This window comes from Leiobunum rupestre, chromosome 2 (genome assembly GCF_980474605.1).
Source record: "Leiobunum rupestre chromosome 2, qqLeiRupe1.1.hap1, whole genome shotgun sequence".
NCBI lineage: Eukaryota > Metazoa > Arthropoda > Arachnida > Opiliones > Sclerosomatidae > Leiobunum > Leiobunum rupestre.
In genome coordinates this window covers 79158405-79180168 of record NC_143385.1, presented here as the reverse complement: position 1 = coordinate 79180168, position 21764 = coordinate 79158405, and the positions used below count along the sequence as shown (strand labels likewise).

General features: G+C 38.1%; 1 protein-coding gene across 2 annotated transcripts in view; it reads left to right on the top strand.

Annotated features, from left to right (window-relative positions):
* The first annotated feature begins 582 nt into the window (after nucleotides 1–582).
* betaCOP (coatomer subunit beta) overlaps nucleotides 583–21764 on the top strand; it is a 47497-nt gene continuing 26315 nt past the window's right edge. For both annotated transcript variants that reach the window (XM_090166431.1, XM_090166430.1), the window contains exons 1-4: nucleotides 583–746; nucleotides 5868–5967; nucleotides 6511–6740; nucleotides 7464–7633. In XM_090166431.1, coding sequence (XP_090022557.1) covers nucleotides 5877–5967; nucleotides 6511–6740; nucleotides 7464–7633 — 491 coding nt within the window. In that variant the 5' untranslated portion in view covers nucleotides 583–746; nucleotides 5868–5876. The remainder of the gene's footprint in view (nucleotides 747–5867; nucleotides 5968–6510; nucleotides 6741–7463; nucleotides 7634–21764) is intronic.

Genomic DNA, 21764 nt, shown 5'->3' with positions numbered 1-21764 from the left:
AGAGTATTATAGGAGGGACTAGGAAAATGAAGTCTTATATATACTCTTTGGTAAGGGGCTAAAGATGCAATATAATAGCCGACTAGATTAATCTATGCTAATATGGTCAATCCCTCACAACCTATCACCTAACGGAAATATATTGCTTTGTCCAGAGAGAGTGCACTGCATTTTCAACCTTTCTGTCCATGCAAAGAGTATTTAGGAGGCCCTACTATTATATATACTCTTTCGTGTGGGGCAGCAGCCGACTTAAACACATAACAACCTTAGGTTGGGAGTCGGGCCCAAACGAGAAATCAAAACGGAGATGAATTACTTTGTCCGGAAAGAACACAGAATATTTCCTGTTTAAACCGAAACTCTTATGATACATGACTAGTCATGACTTTGCTGAATAGCGATACTTTTAGTAATGATTATTTTGGGCTGTATGGCTGAATAGCCCTAGCCCCAACCCCCAACCCCAAAATTTTAGCAAAAATATATTTTTCGTTTTGATTTGGGTGTCTAAGGCTTCCTTGTTAACACCTATAAAATGTCTCTCCCATAAAGAAACTAGAAGCCCGTACAAATAACTTGTAGGGAAACCGCGTGCTACGTGGAGTAATCGAAGTAGGCCGTGTGTCTGCTGTTACAACTTACACGACACGAATTTTATCAAATTATTTTAAATCTACGTTGTATGTTAGGATTGTCACCGGCGTCGCTCATAATTTTTAGGGTTTGTTTATTCTGAGATTCAAGTGAGTGTTTTCTAAATTTTTTTCATTTTATTAGTATTTCGTCAATTCGAAATTGGTTTCCACAAAATATCATGGTGGTGACAAGTTTCTGTATCAATTTTATTCATGCTTTATGGAACTAAAACTTTGTACAATATAATTTTCTGTTTTTCTTCAGTATATTATAACGTCGTTACAGTATCTTTACAAATTATGCATAGTATGTTATAGTATGTGGCTATAGACTCATCTAGTGAGATGAAATGGGGGATTTAAGCATGCCCAGGTACAGATTTTATCTCTAAGATATGATTCCCACCTGCATCATGACTTGCGTTTCCCTTTAAGCTTGTTCTAAACTTCTGCCTCAATATATAACTGAGTACCAGATGACAAAATGCTTGAGTCAATGCTATTTCCAATTTGTAATTTTGCATGAGGCAATTCTCCATAGTTAGGGGTACAAACGACCAGGGGTACTTTTATGTCCCACCTTTTAGGTCAAAATGTTGCTTAAACATCTTGTTTTTATGGTGACGCTAGTTGTGCTAGTTGTATTTTATACGGGCCTATTAATAAATCTTGAAATCTTGCTATTGACATCTGTCGAGAAAAGAGCTTGTACACGTCGAGCTGACACTTACTTTAAGATAAACAATGCTCGTTACCATACGAAATAAGCCTTTTTTTTTAAATACTGTATTTAAATGATTTTTTTTTTTGGAAAATTAATTTTTCGACACTGAGGAATCAAATCCGGAAATAGTTAAATACATCGTTTGAAAGGTCTGGTTAGGGGCTACTTTGTCCAGGAATGAGGTTAGCACTTATTTCCCTGGCTGCTGTATGCTTTATGGCATTAATAATACTTTATTGTCAGGATAGAGAAAGTGAAATACACTTATTGGGCTCCTGAGTACGCACTTATATTACGTACACCAAGCATTCAAAAACAATATTAACATAAAACAAAATAATACCAACCAACATTACCAACACAAGACAGATATATAGATAAAAAATAAACAAAGTGGGCAAGGGGTTGATGAGACGTGAAATAATACGGATAATAAGAAAACTAAGCGGAACAGTATAAAAATTATGTACATACAAGAACAGGTGAATTGAGGAAGCTAAAGAGATTAAGCGGTAAATAGTACAACACACTATACAAAAATATAAAACTAATTCAGATATTTACAAGCAGGGTTGACAAGAGCCAGCCAGACTGGGTTAAACCACCCTGGTTTAAGCCGGCTTTAACCACCAAATAAAATCCATGGTTAAAACCACTTTTTTTTTTATAAAAGAAGTTGAGAAATTAGAAACATTGACAAAACTTAACCTTCACTTTTTGTCGCGAGTAATGAGAGCTAACATATAAGCAATTAGGGTATCTTAAAATTAATTTTGCGCGTGAAAATACGCTGCCATGTTAAGCTTGTTTTCCACTAGCGCGCGTCATCATGTTATTTTCTTTACGCGCTTAAAAATGTTTCAACGTTTCAAAGCTGAGAAACGTGTCGTTGCGCGTGCCAGTGGAAAACAAGCTTAAGGGTATAAAAGCGGGTAAATAAGTCTGCTATACCTAAGAATGTAAAGGTACTGTCACGCGCAAGCACGTAATTTTTAAATCGGGAAATTTGAGCAATGAGGGCTTGATATAAGCAATTTGATCATTTTTTATTAATGGTTTTAACCGGTTTAAACTACCAGTTACAGCCGGATTTAACCATACTGGATTTTACAATTTTTAAAAATGCCGTTTTTTTGCCAACCCTGTAATAACAAGGGGAAATGGGGAATGACTAGAAGGTCCAGCCCCGAAACTTGTCCAAACGTTATTTAAATGAACCAACCGAGGATTTAGTTTTGACGGCAGAGGGGAGCTCATTCCAGTGGTTAAAATACGTTGAGTGAAAAAGACCCGTCTGGATATATAGCGGCACCTGATTTTGTACAGGGTTGGTGCTTTTTGACCAGACCACTTAATTGTAAAGAACTGGTCGGCCGTTAAGTCATAGAAACCATGGAAATCTTAAAAGTTTCAATGAGGTCAGTTCGAAGGCAAACCCGGGACAAGTTTCGTGGCTTTCCTCTGCACCCGTTACAATCTATCAACGTCTTTAACAAGATGAGGACACCAAATGCTTGAGCAATAGTCGAGATGAGGACGGACATAAGCACTGTACAAAATCTTAAACGATTTAGCACTAAAAAAAGAGAAAGATCGCTTTAATAGATAAAGGGTCTCTCATTCCCTGGGCAGAAGCAGCTTTGCTGTGAGTGTCCCCCAACAATCTTCCCGAGAGCATCACCCCCTTTATGGCATTCTTATGGAACATGATTTTTAAAAACAACCAAAACACAAAATCATATTTTTTGGGTTTAGTTCCTATAATTCAAAAAAATTATCGCTTGGATCTGTGTAAGTGTTTGGTCATCAGTCACTTGATTTTATCTAATTCCAATTTTCACAATATTGAAAGTCGTTATTCCAATCCATCGTAATCAGTTAGACAAAAAAGCAGACAAGGAAGTACGAAAATGGTACTTTAATGTGATACCTCAGTGACCTACGACTTCAGCTTAGGCTTCCCTTTGTTGTGAAAAATGCCATCCTAATAGTTATGTTTAGAGCCGATAAATGGCGGTGCGGTTATTGAAACTCTTATTAATACTTAGGAACACTTCTCTATTTGGTTTACTTACTGCTCAAAGTTACAGTTTAAAGGTAGATGACGAATTCAACTTCTGAATTTGAATTGCAAAAGGGAAAAAATGGGTAGGAAAAAGGTCTTTGCGACTTCAATAGTCACTGATGAATAATCAAATTAATAATTTGATTTTTAATTTAATAAGTTAAAAGTAAGAGTTTCTATTTTTACGAGCAATTTTTCAAGCCTTATTTTCCAAAATATAATGGGATCATAAGTTATGTCTATCAGAGATATTTGATTCTCAGCGATAGCCAAAAAACGGTCTCTGCACATGATCAAACATCAACCAGATAGTGCAACTGTTTTAAACGAGCAGAGACAGTTAAAAGGATCCCTCACTCACAACAGGGGAAGGCATAGGGGTCACAAAAAAACTGGTTTTGAAGCACACTGCAAGTCTGGATTTTATGTTACCCCTATGCCTCTCCCTGTGGTGAGTGATGGATCCCTTTAATAATTCCACCCCCATTTCTTTAACCATCTATTACCATCTCTTATTTTTTTGCGTCGATCCTAAAATTATTATTATATAGTCAATATGTGGGAGTTATGGGCCTGTAGCTATTGGCTTGCGTGGCATGAACCCAAGGACACTAGCTACGAAGCTTAAGATGACTTCCGAGCCTAGCGGGTCATAATTGTAATGTTTTAAGTCTTAAAAATACAAAAATGAATAAAGAGTTAAAACAATAATATAAGTAATAGTAGTAGTCTTGGGACTTGACATCTTATTATTCGAAATTTTGTTTGTCAGTCTGTAACAAGGCTTTTATTATATTCGCCATGGCTCTGGCTCACACGAAATACTGCTCTGGTCTCATTTACTATTGCACCACATGTACTAACGCCAATATTCGGCGAATGCTTTCCTAACATGGGATGGCAAACTCTACCGCCATGGGTCCTAGTTGACCACCGGTTGGTTATAAAAAGGAACGTGTGTCCTGAAAGGTGGAGTCTTCTCTCTCTCTTTCTGAAGGAAGACAAGTTTTAAGATACTCTCGGTTGCCAGCAACGAGTTCGCCCCCTCATGCCTAATGTTTACGTGGTATTTCGGTGACCGTAAAAGTCGTTTTAGGGTCTGGGTACGGTCGAAGAGTCGCTTTATAGTCAACGACAAAAGGCCGACCTAAAAACGTCCGAACGTTTTTCGACACTAAAACCGTAAATCCTTTTTTGGGACTATTTATGGTTGGTATGCCGACCATTATCCGACTTAAAGTAGACCTTACATTTAATTATTACCCCTGTAGCACAGAGTCCATTTAAGGTCGGGCTTTGGTCGAAAAGTCGCCTTTCGGTCCTGGTCCAAATACAGACTTAAAAAGTCCTAAACGTTTTTGAGAATTCCTCGTGAGTACGTTTTCGGTCGCTTTTAAAGTTGGTATAGCGACCTAGCATTTTGAACCACTAGCCGACTCTAAGAGTTTCATTGGAACTATTTAGAGTCCAAACCCGCCTTTGAATTGCTGTCAAGACTTGCAAAAGACATGACACATTTATAGCCCGAGCAACGGCTGACTTATATCCAACATTTATTTTCCAATTAATCGCTCAAAACTGTGAAACTTTGGCGATTTAATAAAACAAATTGAAATATTTTTAAAATAACTTCCTTTCTGTATTATATTTTTTCGAAAAAGATTATATATTCAATCTGAGAATGTTTCCTTATTAAAAATCTCTCAGCTCAAGTAGGTTACATTCGTATAGCTAAATGTTAGGCTAAGATATTATTAATGAAGATTTATTTGTTACTTTTACTAAGCCCCAAGAAATTATAGAATTCTGTACTCTAGATTCAAGAGCTTTCCGATTGACGGAAATAAATTCATTGTTTCACTCCCGTTCATGGGACTTCACCAACTACATACATGTATATAGCTATTTATATAGCTATATTTACGGTTTTATTTGGTCATTTTCAGTCACTTAAAATATCAATTAGTAAGTTGTTTCGACGTAATTATACAGTATATTCTAAGTCGGGATGACGTCGTTTCGGAGTCAGTTCTTAGGTCTATTAAAAGGCGGTAGAGAGTCGACGTTTTGTAGGCGGGCGGCTGACCCTTTTACCCCTAGGACATTTCGACCCTAAATCCAAAGGTCGGCCGACTTTAGTGTTTAGTACCTTTTGCCGACGTCGGCCCGACTCTAATTTGCTACAGGGCATGGTTTTAATACCAAGAAAATTCATTTTGGCTTACAATACTACAATACACTTCATTCCTAATGTATAAAAATCTCTTAAAAGTAATTCAACATTAAACAAATGCAAATTTAAGTTTGACTTCTATGACTTGACTGATTGCATTAGTTTCATTTTAGTCCGAATTTGAATACACAATTTTTAGCTATTTCTCAAGTTCAATCCATTTTCGTACAGTGGTTATGAATTTTTATATCCTGTTTATTTTTTCAGGCATTAATTATGGCATCGTCTGAACAAATCTGTTACACTTTAATAAATATCCCCTCTGATGCGGAGCCTCCAAATGAAATGCAACTCCGTACTGATCTTGGTATGTCTGTTTCTGTAGATTAATGTAGAAGTGGTTATACTGAATAGGCATAGGGTGGTGGGAAATCTCTTCCATTTTAAATAGATGTAAGGTGGGGTGGCACATGTTAATTCAAATGTGCCATCAAAATTGAGTAGTGTGGAGGGAGGGTAATCCTCCGGTGTTGCCTGGCACAAACAAGATCCTTTATAGTGAAATGTCAGAAAAAGAGCCTACAAAATCCATCTCGCTAAGGGTTTTAAATGAGTTAAATAATTAGACAAATAAAGTATTTTAATTACTGACCTAAATAAGTTAAACATTGAAAATATTATTAAAAATGTGTAAAATAACACATTATGACCAAGTAAACCACCAACATTTTTTTTTAAACTTGTAGAAGATAAAAATATAATTAAAATACAAATTTCTAGATATAGAATAGTATACATTGTATCCTTATTTGCAAAAGCCGAATTAAATGCAGATTAGTCAGATAAGTTAAAACTTTTAGTAGTAGTATTTTTAATGTTGTTGTTGTAATATAATACCTTTTTATTTTAGAAAAGGGAGATATTAAAGTCAAAATGGAAGCCCTGAAGAAAACAATATATTTGATGTTAAATGGTGAAAAATATCCCTCTCTTTTAATGACTATTATTCGATTTGTGTTGCCACTACAAGATCACACTATTAAAAAGTTGTTGCTGGTCTTTTGGGAGATTGTTCCCAAGACAACACCTGATGGAAAACTTTTACAGGAAATGATACTTGTATGTGACGCGTACAGAAAGGTAGCTATACAGAAATTTGGCAATTTATTATATGGCAGTGAGTGTACCAACTAAAGTCCCAACTTTTTTTTTCTAAGGGTTGTCTACCATATCCTCTATATTTTCATACATGGTCCCGGGGTTCTCTGATTTCAAAAAGTTTATTTTTGAATATTTTCAGTAATCAATAAACATTTTCTAAAATATTCAATATTGAAATAGTGCTGGAAATTTCATGATTTCCATCAGAGCTGTCTCGTTTTTACTGTTAAGATTTTCTTTCGTATATCCTTTTTCAGAAATGTTTTTAAACATTGCATATAGGAGTACTGACGTTGAAAAATTATTCAAAATTTATCAATTATATGCTAAATACTTGTACATCATAGTTTCTTGCATACATATAGTGTGGTATAAAATTTAAAAAAGTATCCGTTTGTAACATCAATCTCCGAAAATGATCTTTATTGACTTTATAGTAGCCATGTGCGAGTCTTGATTTTAGGGGTTCAAGTCCCCTTACCAAAAAATAAGTTGTCTAAAAACTACTTTAAGTTGGTATTTAGTTGTAATAATTAAAATATTAAGACCTAGACTTTAAGTTAATTACATTAACTTTATTTAAATTATAATTGTTTAAAATATAATGGTTTTTATTCTAGTACATGTAAAAATCAGTCAAACTTAACACTGTTTTTCCCCATAGTGCCTACTTGTTAAAAATATTAAGTTCATTTAATGTAGGATTTGCAACATCCCAATGAATTCATTCGTGGATCAACATTACGATTTCTTTGTAAATTGAAAGAACCTGAGCTCTTGGAGCCGTTGATGCCAACAATACGAACTTGTCTCGAACATAGACATTCATATGTTCGAAGGAATTCTGTTCTTGCAATTTTCACTATTTACAAGTATGTAAAAAATTATTTGAAGATTTTTAGATAATACTAGGGTCATATAGAGAACTTGTGTTAATTAATCCTGCCGTCATAGCACTTCAACTGCAAGTCTCATTATTTTATCTAAAACTTTCAAAAGTGAGATACAATCAATGTTTTATTTTTGCAATTAATTCCATGTAAAACGTTTTGATATTTCAAATTAGTGAATTAAATTATTACCCTCCAAGAAGGTGTTTCTATAAAATATGGAAGGTAACGTCTAAATGTTTTTCTACATCACTAGCTTTAGTTATTGAAGATTGGATGTGCTGGACTCGATAAAGATTTGGGAATTTGAAGTCCACATGCGAAACGAGCGGGCCAATAAATTGTTAAGAAGCTTAAGCTTGTGACGCGGAGAAAAACATTGCTTAAATTTTTTTGATTTTATGGAAACACCAATTAGTATTTATTCTATGATAGTGTGTATAAATATAGTAGTACCATGTAGTAATCAATTAATTATAAAAATATGCAAATCTGTGTTGTGTTAACAGTTTATAAAGAAGAAATTTAAAAAAAAATTAACACTTATATTTTGGTAAAGTAATGGGGATTTTAATTTATGGTTAAGTTGCCTAGGGTTAATTAATTAGAATGATTGAGATTAGGATTAAGTGTTACATTAAATAAATAAAATAGGGAGTTAAATGGTTACTATAATAAAATAATGAATAAACATAAGAAGCAAATCAAAGGTTTGTACAACAAAGAAATATATTTACAAAATCATATCCGTCTCGCTGAAGCTTGTCCGAGAGGGCCAAAGTCACGGTGCGCATACCCATCTAAAAACCGCATTGCGTCTTCTTGGTCGCGTTCTCAATTCTGTCTTTTCCTTGCTCAGGTCGGAGGTTTAACCCCTACGATGGGTATTACGAAATCGGTTGCAACCTCCTTCCCGGAGCGAGGAAAATTTTTGGTGACACCATACTTTCGAGGTATCATTATAAGTTCAGGGAATATAAAAAAAATGTTACAAAACTTGAAGAGCAACGCAAGTCTTGATGCATGAGGAACATTTTAGGGACAAAAACTGTTTGCACATGCGCCCATTGCCAGGGGAGTGGAAATTTCACGAGAGTGAGAGAGCCCAGGGCACAGTGTGCTGGGAGACCAAATTTGCGGCCAAAAATCCACAGCGTATCTACCTTTAACATTTATACATATTTCACTCTGATTTGGTGAGAGGAGTTCGAAAATGGTATTCTGGAGACGAAAGCGCCACCTGGTGGCTACTTAGCCAACCTTAACCCTAAATATTACAAAATCACGCTCGAATGCGCAGCTAAATATTTAGTAGAAAAATTGATCAGTATTTTCTCAGTACATTTCCAAATTTTCAGATTGGTATCTCGTGGAACTTTTAAGCAATTAATTTTCAAAGTACCTGAAAATGACGGGGGTCATCACTTGAATAAAGCGTCCAAAAAATAGTGGCTTGGGATTAAAAGCAATGATTCACCATCGACTATTCTAAACTAGACGTACATTTTAAAAAGTACTGAAGAAGTTTTTTAAAACTCAAATGAATAAAAAAGTTGCTTAAAATAAAGCATGATAAGGTCAATAATTCACCGCAGACTTTTGTTAAGTAGACCAGCATTTTGAAACGTGCCTAGTTAGTGAAAGTTTCGTTTTCGCGGAGATATTTGTTCAGTATTTCTAAAACGGTTAAACCCAGCAGATTCAAGATTTACGGTTTACGATGAGCAAGGGAGATTTGTATTCCAGGCACCGTTAACGCATGATAATTTCTACACTATTGAGGATGCGATAGTAATCGGAGTTGACGATTCAGGAAGTCATAATCCAGAGGCATATGCTTCGTCAGCAGGGAGCTTTGGCACCAACGTCTTGGTCATTTAAACGAGGGTGATCTAAAATATATGGCCTCTCATGAGTTGCTTTCTGGTTTGGGAACGATGACAGGTGAATTAGGAAGTTGCGTATCGTGTTTAATGGGGAAGAGTACACGAGCATCATACAAGAGTATTGGAGAAATTCGTACAACTCAAGTTTTGGAACGAATTCACTCTGATGTCTGGGGTCCTGCACCAGTTTCGTCAGCAGGTGGATCCTTGTATTATGTAACTTTTATTGATGATTTTAGTCGACATATTTGGATTTATACAATGAAAACGAAGAATGAAGCGTTTCATCATTTTAGAAGATTTAAGAGTCTAGTCGAAAAGCAGACCAATAATAAAATCAAAATATTACGTACCGACAATGGGCTCGAGTATTGTGCTAGATATTTTTCCGATTTCTGCGTGGAGAATGGCATTAAACTCGAGCGGACCAACACATATTCGCCGCCTATGAACGGGGTTGCAGAACGGGTAAATAGAACTTTAATTAATACTGTTCGTACACTGCTAGAAGATGCTAAGTTGCCTCACTACTTATGGGCTGAGATCGTCCATACTGCGGTTTATATAAAGAATCGCTCTCGCCATGCTCTCTTGGTGGACAAAGTTCTGGTTCAACCTTTTGTCGCAAGTACACCAAGTGCAGCTCACTTACGACGTTTTGGCTGCCTCGCTTTTACGCATATTCCCAAACAACTAAGCCGAAGTAAGTTACACCCGAGAGCCCGGGCAGGTGTATTCGTTGGGTATGCTATTGCAACAAAAGGCTATAGAGTTTGGTACCCACAAGAGAAGAAGATAGCAGAGACCAAACATGTATCATTCATTGAGTCCAAGCTAGGCATGGATTATTTCAGGCACTATGTTGAAGACATACCTCACGTTAAGTTGGATCTAATAGACGACGAATCTGATGGTGAAGACATCCACGTTCAACGGCCGATTCCCCGAGAAGAAGATACAGAAGGAGCACAGGGAGGTGCCACTACTGAAGATACACAAGGAGCACAGGGAGGTGCCACTACTGAAGATACACAAGGAGCACAGGGAGGTGCCACTAATGAAGATACGCAAGGAGCACAGGGAGGTGCTACGAATCCAAAAGTTCCAGCGGGTTGGAACAGAACAGTGGTATACCGACAAACGGGTAAAACAGAAGGACAAGCTGACATTTATTACTATTCACCAGACGGTACTAAATTACGTTCAAAGAATGAAGTTCTTAGTTATCTAAAGGAGACTTCTTTGCCAAATAAAATAGAAGAGTTTGATTTCTCAAGGTCCAATGTAACCGCATCTTTGATGGCTGATATCATGCAGGAAGATATTGACAGTATCTTTGAGGCCCATTGTACGGATATATGTGTTCCAAATAATTACTCGGAAGCTATGTCATCACCACAGAAGAATGACTGGCAACTGGCTATGAAAGAGATGTCTACCTTGGCAGCGCGTGAAGTAACAGAGTTTGTTGAAATTCCAGAAGAAAAGAAGATTATTGGTTGTAAATGGATTTACACTTTGAAGAAAAACCCTGATGGCCAGATCATCCGGTATAAAGCAAGGATTGTCGCTCAGGGTTTCAGCCAAAAGGCAGGGGTCGATTATGAAGACACTTTTTCACCCGTAATTGGATTTTCGCTTGTACGCTTATTTAATGCACTTTTCGTTATTGCACTGGGATGGGTGCACAGTCATTTGTACGTCAAAAACGCATATTTATATGGAACATTGGACCAAGAGATCTACATGAAGCAGATACCAGGATTTGAACAGGGAGATACAAGCACACATTGTTTAAAGCTTAAGAAAGCCTTTTATGGATTACAGCAGAGTGGGCGATGTTGGTTTACGGAGCTGGACAGGGCTTTTACCACATTAGGCTTCAGGAAATTTCTAGGAGCTAACTGCATATATTTTATACCATACAAAGCCGTGGTGCTTGTATATGTTGACGATCTGATTATACTTGCCATTAACGATGAGGTCTTAAAGGAGGTTTATCTAAAGCTATCATTGAAATATGAATTGAAATGCTTGGGTCCGCTCCGGAAAGTTTTGGGCGTGGAGTTCATAATAAACCAAGAGGGAGATTTAAAGATGCATCAGGAGAGTTATATAAAGAAGATAGGAGAGCATTTCAATATCAGGGCTGACACACCGGTCAATTTGCCAATGGTGGCTGGCACAGTTTTGTCAAAGGCAGATTGCCCAATGACAGCGGAGGAACAGGAGGATATGAAGAGATATCCGTATAAATCTCTCATTGGTTCGTTACTTTATGTGGCATTACGGACAAGACCTGACATCCTGTTTGTAGTAACTTCACTATCACAGTATTCGAGTAATCCCGCTCTAATACATTGGCAACGATTGTGCCAACTAGTGCGTTATGTTCTCACAACATCAAGCTATGGTCTAACATACAAACGTGGGCAGTCTTGTGATATTACAATTTATTCAGACAGTGATTGGGCTTAGGACAGAGACACTAGACGCTCAAACTGTGGTTACCTGGTTTACCTTGGGGATTCACCCGTTTTCTGGCGAGCCATGAAACAGCAGTCGGTATCACTCTCGACGATGGAAGCGGAATATGTGGCTTTATCAGAAGCTGTGAAGGAACTATTATATTTGGTACCGATTATTAATGAAGTAAAATTGTTTAATGTGAAATTCTTGAAACCTTTAATATTTTGTGATAACCAGTCAGCCATATATTTTGCGTCTAACTATATAGAAAATCAAAAGTCTAAACACATTTTGTTCGAGAGAAGTTAGCGGATGGTTTGTTTGAGTTGAAGCATGTAACGTCTAAGAATAACGTAGCGGATGTGTTTACAAAAGTACTTCATAGAACAGATTTTGATAATATTTAACGAATTAATTATTGATTGTATATGGCAGTTGACAAGTTTTCATTTAAGTCAAATAGGGGGAGTGTTGTAGGGTAGATGTAGATTTGCCATAAATGGAGTCCTAAAAAAATATATGGTCTTTGGTGTGACGTCAAAAAGAACGTTGTCTGTTAAATCACGTTTCTAAAAGTTTACAACTCACTCTCTATTTTGGCACGGTTCAGTTGAGATACTAAATTTTTATGTAGTTTAATTTTAGTTATTTTAAATAAATATTTAGTTATGTTGAGTACATGATCTTTATTGAGAAGTAATATTATAACACTACATAATTTTAAGGAAAGGTGCTATTAGTCGCGGATTTGAATTATACCCTTGTTATACATTGGTAGCTCAAGCTGGAAAAAAATGTTATCCTCAAGGATCCTTGTTGGTCAGTGAGATTCGTATAGCGGTTTCTCTTAACTATCTACTGCACCATACCGCTAAAAGAATTCTCGAAATACAGCGTGAAGTATATAACCATTATTCTAAGTCTATGTCAATGAAAATTCTCGATTTGGTTTTGGTCGCTCCTGGGGGCCAACAAACAAATCCACACTGGTAATGAATCTTTTGATCTTAATTCTTTGCTAGCGACCACTGTCACTCCACTTCAGCTAAAATCATTAGACGTAGTACTATGGCAAAACCCTGTGCCTCAGTCGGTTCGTTACTGTCGACCTATTTCTTTGAAGTTCTTGAAGGAATCTAAAGAAACTATACTGGCTGAAAAAAAATCAGTGGACTCGGAAATAGAAAATCTTCAAGAATTGACCTGTGACAAAGAACTTGAATTAAACGTACCTACTGTAATATCCTGCTATATCTGTTTATATAAAAAGTCGGACTTTTGTTTTGACGCGCATGATTACGCGTTTTATCACGCGCGGATATGAACGCGCAGAGGTTTTGAAAAAAGAAAGAATTAGTTTTGTGGGTTTTTAGAAGCCAGGAATGTAGTAGTCACAATAAAATTTAAGTCTCTTCAATTTGCGTACTATTAGCTTAATACCACACTCAACACGACCATCGGAAGACACGAAATTGGCGACGGAGATACCTTCGAACCCCACGCTCAACGATTTATCTTCTAAACAGCGGGAAATCACTAAAACAAGGACACTCACGTATACTAATCTTCGGAGTTCAAGCTAACCCTAACTTTAACGAACTTCAAGAATTTTTATTTCAGTCGCGAACCTCAACACGCGCTCGTTTTCAAATCATTTTTGAAACAGCTCAAATAATTTACAGCATTTTCGTCTAAGCCTAACGGAAAATGGCCTTCCTAACGCCCAATTTCCCACCATTTTCAATCCAGGAAAATAGAGAAAACGTCGCAACTCGATGGGAGAAGTGGTTACGCCGTTTCACTACTTTCCTGGACGCCTTCGCAGTCAATGACCCGACGAGAAAAAAATCCATGCTTTTACATTATGCCGGAGAAGAAGTCCAAGACGTTTTCGACACTCTAACCATTATACCTCCACAGGCGCAAGCTGGTGTACAAGCCCCAGACGTGTACGATCTAGCAGTCCAAGCACTTACTGCACATTTTCTACCACATCGCCACACTACCTACGAAGTTTTCAATTTTCGTCAAGCTAAACAAGGTGCGTCTGAAACCATTGACGAATTCCAAACCCACCTACGCACTTTATCAAAAACGTGTGATTTCGCTGATGCGGACACCGAGATTATGCGACACATCATTCAAAACTGCAACTCCAATCAACTGCGTCGACAGGCACTTCGTGATCCAAATATCACACTCAACGAGCTATTAGCGCTAGCACGATCTTACGAACAAGCCAACATACAAGCTATGAAAATGGAAAATCGAGATACGCAGCCTTCCACAGACCTAAATGCTCTAAAAAATTCATTCATACCCACTCATTCTGGTCGACAGCAGCCTTCTAGCCAACAATGCCGTAGCCGCAATCCATCGGCACAAAATCAACCGACTCCATCAAATGCTTCTGGATGGCGCTACCCGACTCCTCATTCTGATCACTCACAACCGCCTCTCAATTGTTTTAATTGTGCTGGATTATTCCCGCACCCACAAGGACGTTATAGCTGTCCAGCTAGAAATGCGAGTTGCACTTGGTGTGGAAGGCTAGGCCATTTCGAAGCTCTATGCCGTCAAAAGCAAACCGAAACGAACAAACAGCCATCCCATTACGTTGCTAATGCTCTTTATTCAGGGGCCTCCGAGCATGCTCAAGTCCCATTTCTGAGCGATGAATATGATGATGGCAACGAAGGGCTTCAACAGGAAGGGACCCTCCATACTCTAACTACCAACCAACTCGTGCCTAATCGGCTTACTGACAAATCTGAACTTATTCAGATTTTTGATATCCGTGGAAATGTCATGGAAGCACTTATTGACACGGGTGCTTCAGTAAACATTATAAACTATACCACATACCGAAAAATGAGCCCACTGCCAAATCTTGAAGAATCAACTTTAAAAGTTTACCCTTTCGCATCAAAGGAACCCTTACCACTGCTTGGGACCTTCGAGTCCACCATCATGTACAACGATCAAAAAGCTGACGCTGTTTTCCATGTTTTAGATCCCTCGAAAACTGCTTTCAACATAATTGGCGCTTCAACTCTTCGACACCTTAATCTTTTGCCAACGCTACCTTCCATATCCACGATACAGTCCCTTAATTACTTGTCAGTCGTGAAGGAGTATCACCACTTGTTCATGGGGCTTGGAAAAATGAAAAACTACAAAGCTCACTTTCACATTGACCCCAACGTACCACCAACCGCTATACGCCATCAACGTATCCCGTTTCATCTACGAGAACTCGTCAAAAAAGAGATCGACGGTTTAATTCAATCTGACATTATCGAACCCGCTACTGGCCCCACTTCATGGCTATCTCCACTTGTTCTAGTACCAAAGAAAAATAGCGCGGAAATTAGGATTTGCGTTGACATGCGTCTGCCGAATCGTGCCATCATTCGGGAACGTCATATACCTCCAAAAATGGACGACATCATACTCGCCATGAATGGCATGAAAATCTTTACCCGCCTCGATCTTAATAAGGGTTATCACCAAATTGAACTCGACGACGAATCCCGTTATATTACTACCTTTTCTACGCACTTGGGACCGTTTCGTTACAAACGCCTTATTTTTGGGGCTAACTCAGCAGCGGAAATCTTCCAAAAAGCCATTGAAGAGACTATTTCCGGCATCAAAAATACACTTAACACAAGTGATGACATCCTAATTGGAGGCAGTAGTCCAGCCGACCATGCTAAAAAACTACAGCAGGTCTTAAAGCGACTTTCAGACGCGGGGTTAACTCTCAACAAAGACAAATGCGAATTCGCCAAAACTAACTTAGTTTTCTTTGGGCATGTATTTGGAAGCGACGGTATTAAACCCGTCCCCAAAAAAATTGAAGCCCTAGCGTGTCTTCCAGCACCCCGAAACGTCAGCGAATTTCGAAGTTTCCTAGGCCTAGTCAACTACTGCGCCAGATTTTTATCCAACTACGCTACTTTAACCGAACCACTGAGAAACCTGCTTAAAAAAGACACGGATTGGATATGGACCTCCACGCATCAAACAACAATGGATAACATCAAGGTGAATCTGAAGAATTGTACCACCCTCAAATACTTTGACCCAGCAAAACAAACAGCTGTCATTGTTGATGGTAGTCCAGTTGGCCTAGGAGCAATCCTGGTCCAACATGACCACGAGGGTCACGAGCACATCGTAGCATTCGCGAGCCGATCCCTTACTGATACGTGTTGGAAAGTAGTTGAATAAATCACACCTGATTTACATAAACTGATTTATTATTGTATTTCGTTAAGGTTAAAGTTAAAATTACTATACATATTTACAAGACCACAAAGGCCTATGTTCTAGTTAATGTATTTGGGGAAGCTAAAACATCACACCCTGTCAGCTCAAGTTCTCCTTGACAACTAACTCATTAGTAATAATAAACATTAGTCATCTTTAATGTGATAATGTCGCCACTAGATGGCGCCACCCTAGGGTTAATGATTGTGAGGTCATAGCAAGGAATGATTAATCAATTAAGAAATTACTATTTTCAACACTCCCCCGTAATTTGTTAATTCAATACAGGTTTAAATTAATCTAATTTTCATACAAATATCAATGACCTTTCTTCGGGGTAATAATTTCGTAAACATATCGGCAAGGTTATCGTTAGTGGGTACAAACTCTAAATTAAATAAATTCTTTTCTAAACTATCTCTTACAAAATGGTGTTTAATATCAATGTGTTTAGTTCTATTATTTTCAATGCGATTTTCAGAGAAACATATCGCAGATTGATTATCGCACTTTAACAATGGGTTCTGAAAATCTTTAGTATGATTAAACAGTGGGTTAATCTCACACAAAATGTTCTGTAACCATATAAGTTCCTTTGCGGTTTCCGCAAGTGCAATATATTCAGATTCCATGCTGGCCAACGCAACAGTCTCTTGTTTCGCTGACCTCCAGCACACTGGATTACCCAGTATATGAATTAGTAGGCCGCTGGTGGATTTCCGGTCATCTTCATCAGATGCGAATGAAGCATCAGAGTGAGCTTCAAGTCGACAGCAATCGTTATTTACGGCGTGATAATTAAGTCCATAATCCATGGTGGAGCAGACATACTGCAATACGCGCATGGCGTAGCTATAGTGCTTCTGTCCAGGTGCTGATGAAAACCTGGCTAAAGTTCCAACAATGAATGCAATATATGGTCGTGTACGTTGAGATATGTACGACAATATGCCAATAATCTTTCGATAAGGAGTTTCAAGATTTCCGCCTGGTGTACAGTCTCTTTTTGTCAATGATACACCAGGTGATAATGGAATTTTCATACTCAGATCTGATTCTAAGTTGTATTCTTTGGCAATTTTTTTAATGTATGCTCCTTGGTGTATTTTCATTTTTCCATCCTTAAGCCAGTCAAATTCGATACCAAGGAAATACCTTAGTTCTCCTAAATCGGTTATTTCAAAATTGGTACTTAACATCTGTATTATTTCCTCCATTGTGGTTAAATTTCTGGCCAAGATAATAATGTCATCAACATAGACTATCACGATGCCATTTACGCCAAGAGTGTATATACAATTACACCATTTGAGTCTCTGTAGTCCCAGTTTGAGTAATGTAGAATCGAGCTCCGTAAACCATCGCCTCCCACTCTGTTTCAGTCCATATATTGCCTTGCGTAAATGCCAGACATAGTTGTTTTTCCCTGGAACTTCAAATCCCTTTGGTTGTGCAATAAATATGTCCTCTTCTAGGGTACCATAGAGATAGGCCCCTTTTACATCTAGATGTCTATGGCTCCAGCCCAATGTGACAGCAAATAAAAGTAGGAGTAATCGAATTAGCGTGAAATTAACTACTGGTGCATAGGTGTGGGTGAAATCTTGACCAAATTGTTGAGTGAACCCTTGGGCTACCAATCGGGCTTTGAAACGTGCAATAGTACCATCTGCTTTGCATTTAATGGCATATATCCATTTACTTCCTATGATTTTTCTATCCTTGGGTTTTTGTACTAGACTCCAAACTTCTCTTTCCTTTATCATGTCATATTCCATTTGCATCGCTTCTTCCCATTTGTGACTCTCTGTACTTTTCATGGCCTCTTCATACGAATTTGGTATTTCTAGACAATGACACTCCATCTTGTCAGTTGTCTTCCTGTTTGTTGGTCTGAAATCGAATAGGGTTGGGTCGTATATTTCGTCACTACCCTCATAGTGTTTGACAACATCATTGCGGGATCGAAGGGTGATATTTCCTTTTTTATAATAAACGTCCGTGCGATCTCCTGTTGTCCTTGTTTTTTCAGTTCGTGTCCAGTCTTGCATGTTCACCCTTTTAGAAGGTTTCGGTAATTCAAATGTCACTTGTCCACTCTCCTCTTCGTCTTCACTAACATTACTGCCCGAGTCAGAGATGTTTGACTCTTTCATGCTTGGGATTGTTTGGTGTCCGTTAGTGTTCTCTTGCTTATTTATTTCTACTTCGGAGTGGGTTAATTTATTTCCATTTTCGACATATATTTCTGGCCAGCTCTCATTGACTTGGAATACTTGATCTTTAGTCTCTGTTATAGTTTCAAGTCCCAGCTTCGATTCATCAAAGCGAACATGTTTCAGTTCAATAACCCTGCGTTCATTCGGATACCAAATGCGAAAACCTTTTGTACGTAACGCATATCCAACCATAACACCCATCTTTCCACTTCGATTCAATTTACTTCTATGTGGTTTCGGAATGTATGCAAATGACAAACATCCATACCTCTTTAAATGGCGAACTGATGGTTTCCTATGTGACCAGCGTTCTTCGGGAACTATTCTATCTATCTTTGAATGCGGTAGTCTATTTGTTAGGTATGCTTGGCATACTACTGCTTCTCCCCATAGGTTCTGTGGTAATTTTGCATCTTCGAGTAGGGTTCTTACTCCTTCTATTAGGGTTCTGTTCATCCGCTCGGCTACACCATTCATTGATGGAGTGTACGTATTGGTTCTTTCAAGCTGGATTCCATCAGCTATGCAATGGCTTTCAAAAACATGAGCACAAAACTCCATCCCATTGTCAGTTCGAAGCCTTTTCAACTTATTGCCGGTTTGTCTTTCCGCCCACGCTTGATATATCTTGAACTTTTTGAAAACTTCATTCTTGTTATACATCGTATAAACTTTAACTTTCCGGGAATAGTCATCAACAAAGCTTACATAATAGCGCGCACCCCCTTGAGATTCTACAGGAGCTGGTCCCCACACATCGCTATGTACAAGCTGTAAGGTTTGGCTAGTTGTTATCTCAGCTACTTCTTTTGATGTTGCTTTGGTAGCTTTTGATAATCTGCATGGTATGCATTGCTCCATGTCCTTATTGATAGTAGGTAGTCCTTCTACCATATGATGATGTTCTAATTCTTTGATTCTTTGGATGTTCGGATGTCCAAGGCGCTGATGCCACAACTCTGTCTCACCTGCATTACTTATAAAACTTCGCTTTTCTTCCAGTGGTGGGATTTCTTCCAGGTCAGTTACCACGTAGCCATCCAGGATATACAGGTTACTATCTGATAAGTGTGCTGTCATATATTCTTTATCTTGTTTATCATATACGGTTATACGCTTTTTCTCAATGACTGCTGAAAAACCCGACTCATCTACTTTCCTTGCAGACAGTAGATTTCTGGTATACTTTGGTACATATATAACATTCCTCAGGTAAACTAAATTCTCGGTGCCGTGACATTTCACCATTATTGCAATATCTCCCGTTCCGACAGCTTTTGCAGTTCCCTGCGCAATGTCAATTGGTGAATCCATTTCCGTATAGTTATAGAACCATTCTTTCCTGTTGCAGAAATGGTGCGTTGCTGCGGAGTCATATGCAAAGGTGTCTCTCTCGCTGATTGCCACCATACATGTTGCAGATGCATAAAAAGATTGGGCTACACTTCTTCTATTCCGGGTATAAACTCTACGGTTAGCATTACTTCTTTGATCAAATCGGCAATCTTGTGCCTTATGTCCCCGTCCGTTACAATTTGAGCAAGTTATTCCCTCACGGTTAACTGGGCATTCACGAGAAATATGACCCATTCTATGGCAAGTAAAACATTCAGGTCCCCTCTGTTGGGATGGACCTCTTTTAAAATTTCTTCTATTAGATCTTGCTCTTGATGTGAAACTAGAATGATTATGTAACTCAACAGACTCTTCCAAAGCGACCTGTTTCTGTCTCTCATATTCTGAGATTAATAGTAGCTTAACATTCTTTGGTGTGAATTCTTTATCGTCCAATGCATATGCTCGTACTACAGTATTTTCGTACTGGGGTGGTAACCTGTGAATTAGTTGATATGCAATTTCATCATTGCCTAATTTCTTTCCAGCCTTTTCCAGTTGGTCGGCAGTACTAATGACTCTGGCTATGTAGGCAGACATTGATTCTGGAGGGCTATATTTCAAACTAAGAAATTCTGACCGCAACGCCGCAATGCGTGCCCTTGACTTGGGTTCGTGGGTATCAGATAAGATATCCCAAGCTTCTTTGGCAGTATCACAATTGCCAATAATTTTCTTATGTTGATTATCAACAGCTAAATAAATTCTAGAAAGGGCTCTTTATTTCCTATCTATGTATCTTGCCTTCTCTTCTGGTTTAACACCTTCACCAGTTGGTTCAATGTCTGATCCATCTATAATTCCCCATAGACTATATTCACATAACACCATCTTCATATCAGCCTTCCATTGACTATAATTCTCATCATTAAGCTTGTCAAAAGTGAAACTAGTTGCCAAAGATGACTCATGTCTGCCCTCCGCCATATTGGATTTTTCGTCTATTTTTTTAAGCCTTGGCCTTAGTGGCAAAATTCCAAAAACAAAAATATTCCATCTACTTTCCTTTAATCTTCTTTGCCTTTTAAACCACGCTCTGCTACCATGTTGGAAAGTAGTTGAATAAATCACACCTGATTTACATAAACTGATTTATTATTGTATTTCGTTAAGGTTAAAGTTAAAATTACTATACATATTTACAAGACCACAAAGGCCTATGTTCTAGTTAATGTATTTGGGGAAGCTAATTCATCACACCCTGTCAGCTGAAGTTCTCCTTGACAACTAACTCATTAGTAATAATAAACATTAGTCATCTTTAATGTGATAATGTCGCCACTAGATGGCGCCACCCTAGGGTTAATGATTGTGAGGTCATAGCAAGGAATGATTAATCAATTAAGAAATTACTATTTTCAACAATACGGAAAAACGCTACTCTCAAATCGAACGCGAAGCTCTCGCCATTGTTTTTGGTTGCGAACATTTTGACATTTACCTTAACGGATCAAACTTTCACGTACTTACTGACCACAACCCCCTTGTGACCATTTTCAACAACCCAAGAACCCTTACCTCGTCCCGTATTCAGCGTTGGATTCTGCGCTTACAACACTATACTTTCACAACCTCATACCAAACAGGAAAATCCAACCCAGCGGACTACTTATCGCGCCACCCGCAACTTTCAACTATAGACAACAAACATTGCTCATTAGTTGCGTCAGCTCAAACAATATCTCTTGGTGCTATAAATCTTAATAAAGTACGTGAAGAAATCTCGCACGATGAAGTACTGCTGGAAATCATTAAAGCTCTATATGATAACAAGCTATGGCATACAACACACCTTACGGGAGACAACCTAAAATCTTGGAACGCATACAAAATCATTCGCCATGAACTAACCGAAGAAGACGGCCTCAT